The 14,092-nt window shown below is 39.0% G+C and overlaps 1 protein-coding gene across 1 annotated transcript in view; it reads left to right on the top strand.

Moving 5' to 3' along the window:
* The window catches only part of Vps4b (vacuolar protein sorting 4 homolog B), a 30,260-nt gene extending 16,406 nt beyond the window's left edge, over positions 1 to 13,854 (top strand). Inside the window, exons 5-11 of the mRNA XM_034513300.2 lie at positions 1,930 to 2,049; positions 4,324 to 4,480; positions 4,840 to 4,988; positions 6,026 to 6,107; positions 7,606 to 7,825; positions 10,865 to 11,005; positions 12,461 to 13,854. Of these exons, the coding sequence (XP_034369191.1) occupies positions 1,930 to 2,049; positions 4,324 to 4,480; positions 4,840 to 4,988; positions 6,026 to 6,107; positions 7,606 to 7,825; positions 10,865 to 11,005; positions 12,461 to 12,562 (971 nt within the window). The 3' untranslated portion in view covers positions 12,563 to 13,854. The remainder of the gene's footprint in view (positions 1 to 1,929; positions 2,050 to 4,323; positions 4,481 to 4,839; positions 4,989 to 6,025; positions 6,108 to 7,605; positions 7,826 to 10,864; positions 11,006 to 12,460) is intronic.
* Positions 13,855 to 14,092: the final 238 nt, after the last annotated feature.

The following is a 14,092-nucleotide window of genomic DNA, read 5'->3' on the forward strand; positions in this document are numbered from 1 at the left end:
TTTAACCCTATAGCACTTGGGAAGCAGAGGCAGGCAGGTCTGTGAGTTTCAAGGCTAGCCTGATCTACATAGTGAGCACTGCCAGAGCTGCATAGTGAGACACTCTCTTCCCTACCCCTGCCCCCAAAATAGAGGAAATCTATTACTTATGCTTAGTGCCCAGGGGTGGGGGATGGGAGCATATGTAAATGCGTGTTCGTGTGTGTCCCCGCTTGTGGCATGTTGGGGAGGGAGACATCAAGCTAGTGATCGATGTCTGCTGTCTTCTTGATCATCCTCTACCTTATGTATTGAGGCTGAGTGTCTCACTTGAACCCAGGGCTCACCAACTCAGCTAGTCAATAGTTAGTTGGCTTGCTGCACAGACTGTCCCATGCAGCCCAGCATACCAACTGCAGGGTTTCCATGGGTGCTGGGGATCCTGGCTCCAGTTCTCCATACTTGTTTGGCAAGCACTTTACCCAACTGGCCTGTTTTCCCAGCTTCTCGTGGTTTTCAGGTTCCATGAAAATCTCAAGCTAGCCAGATGATATACATGGATATGGTGAATTCTGGTACCAAACTAAACTTTTTTTTTTGATGTAAAACTATGGTTTTATTTAATTTTAGTCTAATAACTAAAGATTTTTATACTTTAGGAAAGTGAAGTTACTAAGTATAGGCTTAGACTCATAGATGGTATTTCCTAACAAGAAGAAATTGGCTTTAAAAGTAACTTCATCATCAATGATTGTGTAAATAGAGGTATCTGTGCCATCTGTGTGCGTGTGCGTGTGTGTGATATGTGTGTGGTGTGTGTGGTATGTGTGTGGTGTGTGCATGTGTGTGTGTGTGGTGTGTGTGGTGTGTGGTGTGTGTGTGTGTGTGTGTGTGTGTGTGTGTGTGTGTAGTATGTAGAGACCAGAGGGTGACTTGAAGCATCATCCTAGATCACTGTACTTAGTTTTTGAGCCAAGCTTTGTTATTGAACCAGTTCAGCTTGGCTGACAGCCAGTGCACTTCAGGGATCCTCCCATTTCTGCACCCCACCTAACCCCCGAGGTGGGGTTATAGATGCACCATCGCCGTGTTTATATGGGTGCCAGGGAGTCTGAACTCAGATCCTCACGATTGCAGGGGCTTTTCTGACTGAGCCATTTCCCAGCAGAGAGGCTGCTTCTCATCTTAGAGTAGACTCTTTTGTGATGTACAGGAAAGCAGGTGTCTGTCATGTACTAGAAGAATGGGAACACTTTTGATGAAAATAGCTGGAAGATTCTTCTAATAAATTACAGGCTTTGTGTTTTTAATAACACTTGCTGTAGTTTTTAAATGTACTGCTTTGAGGAACTAAATCTTTCCTTTCAGTAACTTTGTAATTCTTTAATGGTTCTGTTTAAAAAGCCAGACAAAAAGTGTGACAAACTCAAGAAAGAACTGTAGATCTTTAGGGACACATTTGTCTTTTCTATCATCTGCTGCTGACTCTTTCCTGTCCCTTCTGACTTTCCTCTGATTTCTCCTCTGTCTTTAGTTAAAATCACTGAAGTGTGTTCTCTGGTATTCTCTGCTGAGAGTGTTAACAAGATAAACAGTAAACCAGTTCTACTGGAAAGTATGTTGATACCCAGAGTCAGTACATAGTTCTGATACTCACTGTGTCATCTGATCTTGTGATAGCCTGTGCATGTTGCTTGGCCAGGTAGGACTAGTGTCAATTCACCAATGAGGCAGCAGAAATGTAGGCATTGAGTCCAATCCATAGATGTCCAGCCACCCACCTAAGTTCCTGCCTCTTGATGATTTCTGACTGCTTCCTTCTTGCATAACTTGAAAAATGTTTTAGTACTGAGTGCTTTCCCAGGCAATTTTACACTGGTTTTTAAATGTTTCTTTCTAGCTTTGCTGAACTAGTCTTCCTCAGTTGAAAGATGACCTGATATTTTGCAGGTGCCATTGTCATAGAGCGACCAAATGTGAAGTGGAGTGATGTTGCTGGTCTTGAAGGAGCCAAAGAAGCTCTGAAAGAGGCTGTGATTCTGCCTATTAAGTTTCCACATCTGTTTACAGGTGAAGTGGCTTCTAATCAACTTTATTTAAAAGATACCAGTTACTAACGTAGAGCACTGAGTTCTGACTTTAGTAGTAAATACATCTTCTCAGAGATTTTCCTGTTCATGTGTATATTTGTAAGTATATATTGCAAAATAATCTAATTATCAGGCGATAAGGCTTGAGGTAAATCACTGGAATGCTACTATATACTTATTAAAATACAGTGTGTGTATCCATATTAATAAATTTAAATCCACATGATAATTTGTTGAAACATGTCCACATCTATTAAAAGGACCAGAAAACATTATTAAAAACATACAGTATGAGTCCATGTTTGTTAAGTAAATATGTATCCTTATAAGTAAATTTTGATAGACTTTAAAATGAAGTAAGTGCCTAGAGAATACAATTACAGGTGAACTTTATCCTCTGAATTTTATCTGATTTGTGCAGTAGTCATGTGTTAGTTTTCAAAGTGTTTCCATTTTTTAAAAAAAGAGTTAAGAATTAATTTACTGCCTCAGATGAGGTGCATATCCTGTAGGGACAGGGAAAGCACTTATCCTCCAAGGAGAGTTTTGCTGACCCCCCACCCCCAAGCACCTGGGAATAGCTCAGGTTCTAGCTGCAGCCTAAGTTACCATCTGCATTGTGCTCAACTATTTCTTCATGTTGTCCGTTTTGTGACTAGTGACCTCTGTGCTGTGATAGGACTGTACCCACAGTCTAATACAGAGGTGGTTTTCATCTGTCTGTCTGTCTGTTTATTTGTTTGTTTTAAAAACAAGCTGGTTCATGTTGAAAACTGAACAGGTTCAAACAGTGATGTCACAGAGAGCAGACAGAGCAGAGAATCTGGGCTGCATCTCACCTACCTCACTCAAGGGTGCTGCTTACAGCCCAGTCCTCAGGACATCCACAGAGAGACATGCAGGACCCTCTAGGTCAGTGTGTCTGTGTACTGGCCTTCCAGCTCAAGATAGCACGGCGTTTGCCTTTCTGCCTGCTTCTTCCCCAGATTTGAGCTTCAAGTTTTCTTGTTTACTTTTACTTGATTATAATTATTTTAAAATCTACTATCTATGATGAATAAAAAAAGTGTCTATCAAACATATTTTAAAAGTAATCACTTAAAAGTATATATTACCTAAAATCACTTTCTATCATACTAGTGTTCTGAGCAATACTCACTCAAGGGCAACATTGACTGAGAGTTGTATGCATTTAAAAGAGAAAAAGTAAAATTCAAGTAATTAAATTCTGAAAGTCAAGTATTTGAAAAATCAAGCCTCTCATAATCAAGATAATCTAGTTTTTCATTAGTCATCTAGGGACAGTTCTCTTTTTTTAATATGACTTTTTTAATGATTTATTTATTTTATATATGAGAGTACACTGTTTCTGTCTTCAGACACACACTAGAAGAGGGCATCAGATTCCATTACAGATGGTTGTAAGCCACCATGTGGTTGCTGGGAATTGAACTTAGAACCTTTGGAAAAGCAGCCTGTGCTCTTAACCACTGAGCCATCTCTCCAGCCCCTAGGGACAGTTCTACAGATACTAGTTACCTATCTACAGTTTATATAGACTTTTGAATTTATATTTTATAATTCTATACAGCCTGCTGTATTTAAGGAAGTACTATAATTTCTGATTATCCAAATGTTGATTTCTTTCCCTCTTTTCTTTTAAGCAGAAGTAGGATTTACAGTAATAGCTCCCACATCATTACCCAACCATTGAAGCTGCTGTGCTTCAGTGAAGCTGACCTGTGCTTCCTGGTAAATCAGGAGCTCCTTAGAACTCACAGGTCCCCCAGACTTTGAGTTCACGCCTTGTCCTTCCTCCACAGGCGATAGCTTTCTAGAAGCAAGTCTTTGCAGCAGCCCTGCTCTATGGCTGCAGTTTTCATGCATTATTCTAGTTTTGAGCAGTACCCTTTCACTAAACTTTGTCCCTGGGGAGCGGAGATCCTTTCATCTGTCTGTATCTCACACCATCGTCTCCATACATTGACAGAGCAGATAAGTGAGCAAGGATGAACTTTCTGTCCAGTGAAGCAGTGAGTTAGCTTCTGACGATGTCTCTAGAAGAGCAAGCCCTATACACTTAAGTCATATGTTAGACTTTTTTAAACTATCTTTTTATTTTTACTGATAGCTTTCAAATGAAGACCTTTTTACAGTATTTTTCAGTGTGGCTAATGTCTGAAGTAAGTGGAATAGTCTTGAAATTCTTACGGTTTTTTGTTTGTTTGTTTGTTTTTTTAAATACAACTTGTAGGAAAGAGGACACCTTGGCGAGGAATCCTGTTATTTGGGCCGCCAGGAACAGGAAAATCCTATTTAGCTAAAGCTGTTGCAACAGAAGCAAACAACTCAACATTTTTCTCAATATCGTCCTCTGACCTTGTGTCTAAGTGGCTGGGGGAAAGCGAAAAGTGAGTGGTGCATTGGAAGTCTTTATGTTGGTCCCTGGAGGCGGTCACATGGGTAGTGGATGGGTTTCAAGCACCTTTTCTAAAAACTCAGGGGAGAAACGTAACAGTAATGTACAGCAGTCAAGCTCTGTACATAGCTGGGAATTTATTTTGTAGGAAAAAACTAGTAAGTATGTGTATGCACTTGTGTGTGTGCGCGCACATGTGTGCATGTGGGTGCTTCTGTAACTTAGTGAATTGTCTAGTTGTAATGTATTATTCTCTACACCGGCAGCATGACTAGGCTTTCAGTGTGCGTGGTTCTTGTGACCTGTACATTGCTTTGATGTGGTCCTTTAGTGCTTTCTTCTTCTCCTTAGACTGGTGAAGAACCTATTCCAGCTCGCCAGGGAGAACAAGCCTTCCATCATCTTCATTGACGAGATTGACTCTCTGTGCGGCTCCAGAAGCGAGAACGAGAGTGAGGCTGCACGGAGAATTAAGACAGAGTTCCTGGTTCAAATGCAAGGTAACGTTGCTGGGCTATGAGACACTTTCCAGTTCTTCTTCAGTGGGGAAAGAGTTTAAGCAGAATTTCTCTAAAATATTATTTCCGTTACTGTTTTTATTTTGAGAGAAGATCTCACTGTGTAGCCCTGGCTGGCTGTTAACTTCCTACATAGACTGAGCTAGCCTCACAGAGATCCACCTGGCTGGCTGTTAACTTCCTACATAGACTGAGCTAGCCTCACAGAGATTCACCTGGCTCTGCCTCCTTAGCAGCGCAGTGCACTGTGACTCACTGCGTGAATCTGTCATATTTTTAAATTATATTACAGGATTCACAAATGTTGTTAGTAAAAAGATTAATATCTCTACTAATTTACCAGGAGCTTCATGAAAGAACGTTTTGAAAAGAATATCAATAGTATTTGTCTGTAATCTAGGAGATTTGCTTCTTCAGCAATGTGGTTCTTGATTAAAGTTTTTGTAAAGATGAAGATGAAGCACTTTAGTGTTACATAAAGCTCTAACTTTCTTAATGGAACATACAAACGGCATTTAGAGTGGATTAAAAATGATGGTGAGTGTGTGTGCAGGGCCGTGTGTGTGTGTGTGTGTGTGTGTGTGTGTGTGTATGTATGTGTGTGTCTGTGTGTAGTGGAATTTTATGTCTGTGTCTGTTTGTCTGTGTGTATGTGTGTGTGTAGTGGAACTTTTCTTTTTTAGCTGCAAAGAATGAAACTGGGTCATTTGCAGACAAATGAATATAACTAGAGATGATCATATTAGGCAAACTAAGTCACCCTCAGAAAGACAGTGGTCCCTAGATTGTATGAGATACGTAAACTTACATGTAACTATATGCCATGAAAGTTAAATAAACAGCTTTGGGGAACAAAAGGTGCTCCTGGGAAGGGAGAGATGGGATGCTGCAGGAGAATGTGCTGAGTGCCGTCCATCAAGTATCCCTCTGCCACAGTGTCATCCTTGTGAGGATGCACCAGGGACTCTAAGAAAGAAAGTACCAAAGTATCGTTTAACATGTTACTTATTTTACTGCAGGTGTTGGTGTGGACAATGATGGCATCTTGGTTCTGGGAGCGACAAATATACCCTGGGTTCTGGATTCCGCAATTAGGCGAAGGTATGACGATAGATAAACACCTTATTGTTAACTTCAGGTAGAGCGAGAGATGATAATTTTCCTTCTCTGTATAAGAATTTGTTCTGATGGCTTTTTGAACAATAAATTAATGGCCCCTGACCTGTTTTGTGTCCTTGAGTTGGGCATGAGGAATTTCTTATTTGTTGGCCTGCTATAATGAAAATAAGTGCTCTCTGTACTGGAGCCTTCCACGTTGGAAAGTACATTGCTTGGCATCTATGCTTACCTTTATTTTTGTAAGTTTAGGAAGAGTGATGCTTCAAAATTGACAAAAACAGTTTTGTATCTCAGTGAAAATTCTTTATATAAATTTTGCAAAATGATTTCTTACTGCTTACTCTATAGATCAGGCTAGTCCTGACTCAGAACTTCCCTCCTTCAGCCTCCCATGTGCTGGGATGATGGACATGAGCTACCCTGCTTGGCTAGGAAGATAGATTTTTAGTTTAAAAAAAAAAAATTATGTCTGGCACTGGGCAAAGTAGCAATCACCTGAAAGCCAGTACTTGGGAGAAGACAGGAGAGCCAAGAACTCAAGGTTATCCTCAGGTTTGTACCAAGGTCCAGACCAGCTGGGACTATATGAAACCCTGTTTAAAACAATAACAAAGACCTGTCCTGTTTTTAGGTAAAGCTGCAACTTCAGCTATAGGAGTAATATATAGATGTTTACAGCTCTGCAGCTCCCTGCAGCATTCTTTAATTGCATGATTAAAAGAAGCAGTTGAGTGCATGCTACTTTTATCCCCTTCACTTTTGTTGACTTGACCGTGTACTAGATTAGCACCCAATACCTCCAGAGGAAATGTGTTAGATAGGGTTAGAAAGTGGCCCGATTCCAAAGCAAGCCTAGCTAAGAAAGGTAGGAAAAAGTTATTTAAAAAGTCACTGCCCCCGTGGGTCTGAAAAACATTGTCCTTCTCTGCTTCCTCTCTGTTTCCAAATGCCTGAATTTAACGAAGGTGAGTAAAAATACTAATAAACTATTATGACGTATAGTACTAGATTATTTAGAATGAATTCGTACTAAGAACGTTTTGTGTAATGTTTATTCTGTAAGATTTTAAGTAGTTTTACTATTTTGAATTTAGAGAATTATGGTGACCCTTATTTTGTATTATGAATCATTACTTTTTGTCACAAGTTCAGAATGCAGTCTTGTGAGATGTGTTTTTATGCTATAAATTCCAGACATAAAAACAGCCAAAAAGGACCTAAAAGTTGTGTGAGAACTTGTTTCCTGACTGTTTTGCTTCTAATTTTAGCGTTCAGTGTATTATAGTCTCCCCTTGAGGTAGGTAGGTATATGTATATGCCTGAACACTTAAATATATGTGCATTTAACTCTTGTGGTGTTCACCCTATCTTAGTGTAGTAGAGGCTCTCCAACTAGTCATATGGGATTTTTCTAAACATGCTAATTTTACATTGAAACTAAGCTTATATACTTAACATCATTTGTGTAATTTATTTTAAGATTTGAGAAACGTATTTATATTCCTCTGCCTGAAGCCCATGCCCGGGCAGCCATGTTTAAACTGCACTTGGGGAGCACTCAGAACAGTCTCACAGACGCAGACTTCCAGGAACTTGGGAGGAAGACAGATGGCTATTCAGGAGCAGACATAAGTATCATTGTACGGGATGCACTTATGCAGCCTGTAAGAAAAGTCCAGTCAGCTACTCACTTCAAAAAGGTAAGCAGCATTCATCCACCCTGTCATGTGCTTTTTAAATGGAACTTCAGGACTGGCCCTGGCTTGTTTTCCAAAGGAGTTGAAATGGCTTCAGTGTTGTATGATAATGTAATAAGTAGGTTTATATAATAAATATATTCCTGTTGCATTGAAAATAATTTCTCCGGTGAAGATTGTTCATGGTCTTAAAAATTGTGTGTTTTTAAGAAGTAATTTGAGGCATTTCTGAGTCATTCTGCTGAAGTGCAACAGCTTGCGTGGTTGAGAGTCTGCTCTGTGGTTAAACAGAGCAGCTGGGAGCAGGGCCTGCTACATTTGCACCACACCTGTGCAGTAGATCCGGTACATGCGCAGCATCCTTTCCGAGTCCACACTGTCCAGCATTGTGCTGTGTCACAGAGGAGATAAATGGTACACGGCAGATGAGTGTTAGTGAATCTGGAACTTGGGTGCTAATACACAACTCTGTGTATTACAGTTCACAGGGGCAAAGGTATGAGTACACCTAGATGGGGTGTATTTCAGAATCTGAAATTACGATTGTCATCCTTTCTGCATTTCCCATATGAATGAATGAATTGAATATACATGATTTGAGTGAGAAGATTGTAGCCTTACTATGTAATGCTTGTTGTTGTTTCTTAAATGGAGATAGCTCTCTTTGAAGTTTTATTGTAAGGATCTTGTGAAATAGTATTTACACACAACATTAATCCTGACTATTCACTGCGTACCCTTCTCACGCATTTCCTCAGTAATCTGTAGTGCTTTTGTACAGTAGCAGCTTATTAGAGAGATTCTAATTTTAGCTTTCAGTGTATTATAGTCTCCCCTTGAGGTAGGTAGGTATATAGAGAGATGCGGTTCAGAGTTAAGTATATGCCATAGTCATCATATTTTCTTTTAAATCCCTTTGCACTTAGAAACTGTAAATTCGCAGGGCAGTGGTGGTGCACGCCTTTAATCCCAGCACTTGGGAGGCAGAGGCAGGTGGATTTCTGAGTTCGAGGCCAGCCTGGTCTACAGAGTGAGTTCCAGGACAGCCAGGACTACACAGAGAAACCCTGTCTCGAAAAACAAAAACAACAACAACAAAAAAACCTGTAAATTCTTAGGACCTCAGACCTTTCTCACCTAGAATGTATCATTCACTTCTACATATTAATACCAGGGACCTCATATGTGAACATGAAGCCAGGTCTTAATATCATAAGGGTTAAAACAAGCATAATTTTTAAAAATTATAATTAGTAATGTATATTAATTGCACAGATTAATGACTTCACTGTGACATATGTATCACACACGGGTAGGGTGTATATTATGTCCTTTATAATTAACTTTAACCCTAGGGTGTTGGATCACCATCTGCAGTAGATATTTCTATGCTTCCATCCTTCTACCTTTGAAAATGTTGCAGTTAACAAGGACAGACATATTTGCCTGTATATTTCAATTATCAGTACAGTGTCTAACATACTAAGTCTGAGCCCAGAGTTCAATCAGGATGTAACCTGCCAAAAATAAAGACAAAATTCCCTGGTCTCGTGCAGGTAGGGAAGAAATATAGACATAAACTAAGTGTGAGTGTGTATACAGTAGGTTTGTTCACAGTTAAGGAAGCCGAGGTGTATTTTACACCTATTCCAATCCTGAAAGGTGTATCGTCATGAAATAGACTTGAAAGCAACTATCTATTAATATGCAACTTTGTAACAAAGGTTTGCTTTCTAGATATTGCTACAATCTTGCTTTAACTAAGTTATGTTTCATAAAATGACATAGACATTATTAAGCATGTAATTTTATTTCTGTCCTGGTTTTCTGTTGCTGTGATAAAACATATAACCAAAAGCAATCTGGGGAGGAAAGGGTTTATTTATTTTTTTATTATTATTATTATTTTTTTTTTTTTTTGGTTTTTCCAAGACAGGGTTTCTCTGTGTAGCCTTGGCTGTCCTGGAACTCACTCACTCGGTAGACCAGGCTGGCCTTGAACTCAGAAATCCGCCTGCCTCTGCCTCCCAAGTGCTGGGATTAAAGGCGTGCTCCACCACCGCCCGGCAGGTTTATTTATTTGACTTAAAGGTTCTGATTATACTCCATGGTGAAAAGACGTCAGAGCAGGAACCTGGAGACAGAAACTGATGCAGACATGGAGGAGTGGTGCCTATTGTCACTCCTTTCTATAAACAGGATTACTGGCACAGAGGTGACACCACCCACAATGGGCTGGGCCCTCCAGGCGCAAGTCATAATCGAGAAATGAGCCATAGACTTTCCTATAGGACAGTCTGATAAAAGCATTTTTCTCAATAGAGGGTCCCTCTTCCCAAATGGTTCTGCCTTGTGTCGAGTAAAACAAAAAGCTAACTAGCACAGTATGTGTATGTTGTCTTAGTTACTTTTGTATTGCTCTGAAGAGACATCATGACCAAGGCAAAGACAGCTTATAAAAGAAAACATTTAAATGAAGTCTTGCTTGTAGTTTTTAGACAGTGAGTCCATGACCATCATGGTAGGTAGCCTGGCAACAGACAGACAGGCATGGCACTGGAGCCGTAGCAAACTATACCATCTGGAAACCAAACATTCAAATATATGAGACTGTGCTTTAAACCAGTACACATGGGTTTTTGTTTTAAGTTTTTGTTAAGAGAGACTTAAAGATTGAGTAATTTAAAACTAAATTATCCTGCAAAATATCTCAAGTTTTCAGCCATGGAAAAGAACAACTTGGAAGAGTTTTGTAATATGTTTGTTTTGGTCTATAAGGTAACTTCCATTGAATAAGAATTAGAGGAGGAAAAGAGAAAGGGTAGCCAGAAGGAACTGTTTCTTCTTTTTCAAAACTTTTTTCTTTTTTTAACCCCAATAATCCTATGATATTGAATATAATATCAAAGTTTAGAAATGTATCAAGAAAAATTTTAAATTAACAAAAATATAAAAACTTTTAAATCAACCTAATGATAACTATTTTTTCTTATAGTCTATTCTTCCTAAAATAAATAGTAACTTAAGTTATTATCATTACAGGTTCGTGGCCCCTCAAGAGCTGATCCTAACTGCATTGTAAATGACTTGCTGACACCCTGCTCTCCGGGAGATCCTGGGGCTATTGAAATGACATGGATGGATGTTCCTGGAGATAAACTCTTGGAGCCTGTTGTTTCCATGGTGGGACATTTTAAATCTTTATACACTAATTTGTCATTTTGTTTCTAAAGCACTAGAGAATGTTATGATCAAGCTCATATATTTAATACTTGAAGAATTGTAAGTACTCATTTTTCTTAGGTATAAAAATAATTATCTGAAGGTGTGAGACTTGTGTTAATAAAAAGGTTGTATTTTGAAAGCACAATTTTCTGACTTTAAGTCATTCACAAAATTCTTACACATATTGCATAAAATATTATTAGGACTTAAATAAAGTATGATTTTTTGCCTCTGAATCTCACATGTTTAAAAATAACCAGAAACATTGACTCTTGTATGATAGTATTCATAAATAGTATTGGTTTGTTTTACTTCTTATGCTGCATAGAAAGTTTAAATAATGGAGTTCTTTAAATTTTCAACTGAAAACATTAACCTTTTTCTCAAATACTGTATAAGACTTTTGAAAGATTTTTCACTGTGTATATGTTTACATTGTAGAAATTAAAGTAACTTTACAGATTTATTTTGTAAGGTGTATCTTTAGAGAACTGGGGTGCTGCAGAAATCTGTTTGGTTGCTGGTGAACACCCAGTATCAAATGGTTTTGGCCTTAGCTGCCAGTTTTCAGAGTGCTTTGCAGTAGGTTAGACAGGCACATGAGGAGAGGAGACTGATGCACTCACTACCCAGACAGAGAGCAGACGTAGTCTACTGCGTGCGGGTATCTGTGAGGGAACACCGGGACTCAGTGCTTATCTGAAGTCCCTTTTACTGCAGTCCTTCATAGATGAGGTTGTTGTTTAAGTTTTCTGCTCTGTCCTGCTTTGCAGAATTCAAAGTAACGTAGAGTGGTTCCTTTTTTCATTTGTAATGTAATTTTATAGGAAACATTCATTTTTAATGACTTTCTGATGTTGGTGTATTTTCACCGTTCCACTATTAACTTTAACTTTAAAAAATACTCTCGTCACTGTTCCATTTAAGTACAACCAAGTGACTTATAGAAATGAGTTTTGTAGTAAAAAGGAGTGCAATTTAAAAAGGAATATAGTGATATTACTAAAAATGCAGTTTCTAGTTTTCATCGGAAGGATTAGACCAATGTCGAGGGTTTGACTATTATTGAAAGCTAATAGACTTGACTTTCAGAATTTGCTGCTTCAGTTACAGAATTCTACAAAGACTGCAGCAAATTATTCATTGCTTGTGCAGTTACCATTTTTCTTCTGGGTCACACTTGGTAGGAAACAGACCTCTTGTTGATGGTAAAGGTTAGACCAGGAATGAGATGATAGACAGACTGAAGGCACTGGTAGCCAGGCTGCTTGCCTGTCTTCGTAGGAGGTAGTGAGCATGGGAAGGAAATTGCTGCTAAGAGCAGATTTTGCTGGTCAACTGTAAGTTCACAACTGAGAACAACATTATACTGTACTGAGTCCATTGTTAATGGCCTCTTCCCTTTCCTGACAGTGGGATATGCTGCGGTCCCTGTCCAGCACGAAGCCGACAGTCAATGAGCAGGACTTGCTGAAATTAAAGAAGTTTACAGAAGATTTTGGCCAGGAAGGCTAACACAAAGACAGCAAGAACGTGTTTATGCTGCACTTCTTTTGTGTAGGTGTTTTGCCTTTCTTGGATGGCATTCAGATTACTTCCAGCGAGACTCGCTTACCCAGGGAAACATACATGTCACTTGAGTGTCCCTTAAGTCTGTGTTGTCCTTTTCCTACGCTACCTGTTAAACTCCCTAATTCACAAGCATTGTCTGCTGTCAGGAAAGGCGCAGGGCATGCGGAACAGCAGAGTGGGGGCAGCGAGGAGCCTCTCTCAGCTTCAAGGACAGCAGCTAGGATTCTCATGAATGCTCGTTGAAAGAGCAAGGCCTTTCTTTTTCCTTTTTTTAAAAAATGAAATTGAAACAGGGCTAAAGCTAATGATACATAAATGTCTTGAAAAAAATCTTTAAGCATTTTATCAATGTAAAGTTAGTGCTTTATTAAAAACTAAGAATGGTAGAATCTTTACTCTCAGGGATGGGCAGCAAAACGCAGAGCACTGATGGATTTGGGGTTTGGGGCACAGCCAGTGCTCCTGTTGATTTTGGAGTGGGTTGGTTTTTTCTGTGCAGATTAAAGTGATTCCTTAAAGGCAGCGGGCTCTTATAGCTCTATGACTCCTTCCACTGTGCACTCGAGACTTTCGGAATCAGTCATCTTTGCCTTGTCTATGTCGGTGTCTTACGTAGCCAAGATTGACCAAAAGAGGTGGCAAAGAAGTATACGTTTTTTGAGAATTGTCATGAAATACTGTAATGGGAACCTTTAATAGGAAAATGGCTTCCTTTTGGACTTTGGGATGTTTCCTGTAGATGATGTGGGTATGTGTGTACATACATATACGTAATTTTTTAAATATAGGATAGCGAGAGTCCTGTCTTTTACTCTTAATTTCAGGGAGCAGTTTGTCCTAACCACACAAACATTCTCAGTGTGGTATTTAATGGAGCTTTCGAGACAAACTGATGTCTCATTAAGTAATAAAATATAAACATACCATCATGTTGTTTTTGTCTTCAAATACGTGATCTGAGGGTGTGTGTCACACACTTGTGTACCAACTCTTAGTTGTGCCTTGGACATTTGCATTGACTTCCTGCAAACAGTTTCTAGGTTAACTAGAATTGCTGTGCAGTTCTACCTTGCAAGTGCTACACAATAACTGCATTTTAAAGTATATTTGCACATTTTACATGCTATGCTCTATGATTACCTTTGGGTTTTCTGTACAGATAATTTTTGTTGATATTCAATGAAATTGTAGTCCTGAAATATACTGTTCTATGTGAAGTAAATTACTATAACCTACTTTTGGCTATCTGTTTTGTTTCTTTATTTTGGGATCTTCTACATATGAGAAAATGTCTAAACTGGTTAGATTAAAAAGAAATAATTTATATCGATGAGCATGTATGAAAGAATCAAGGGTAGAAGTACACACCTGTAATCTCAGGAGTTCAAAGCTAGCCTGGGCTCCATAGCAAGACCCCATCTTTAAAAGAACATTAAAATTATGCTCTTCAACAGCTACTGTGTGAAAGCTGCA

The sequence above is a fragment of the Arvicanthis niloticus genome, chromosome 10 (assembly GCF_011762505.2).
Source record: "Arvicanthis niloticus isolate mArvNil1 chromosome 10, mArvNil1.pat.X, whole genome shotgun sequence".
Classification (NCBI taxonomy): Eukaryota; Metazoa; Chordata; class Mammalia; order Rodentia; family Muridae; genus Arvicanthis; species Arvicanthis niloticus.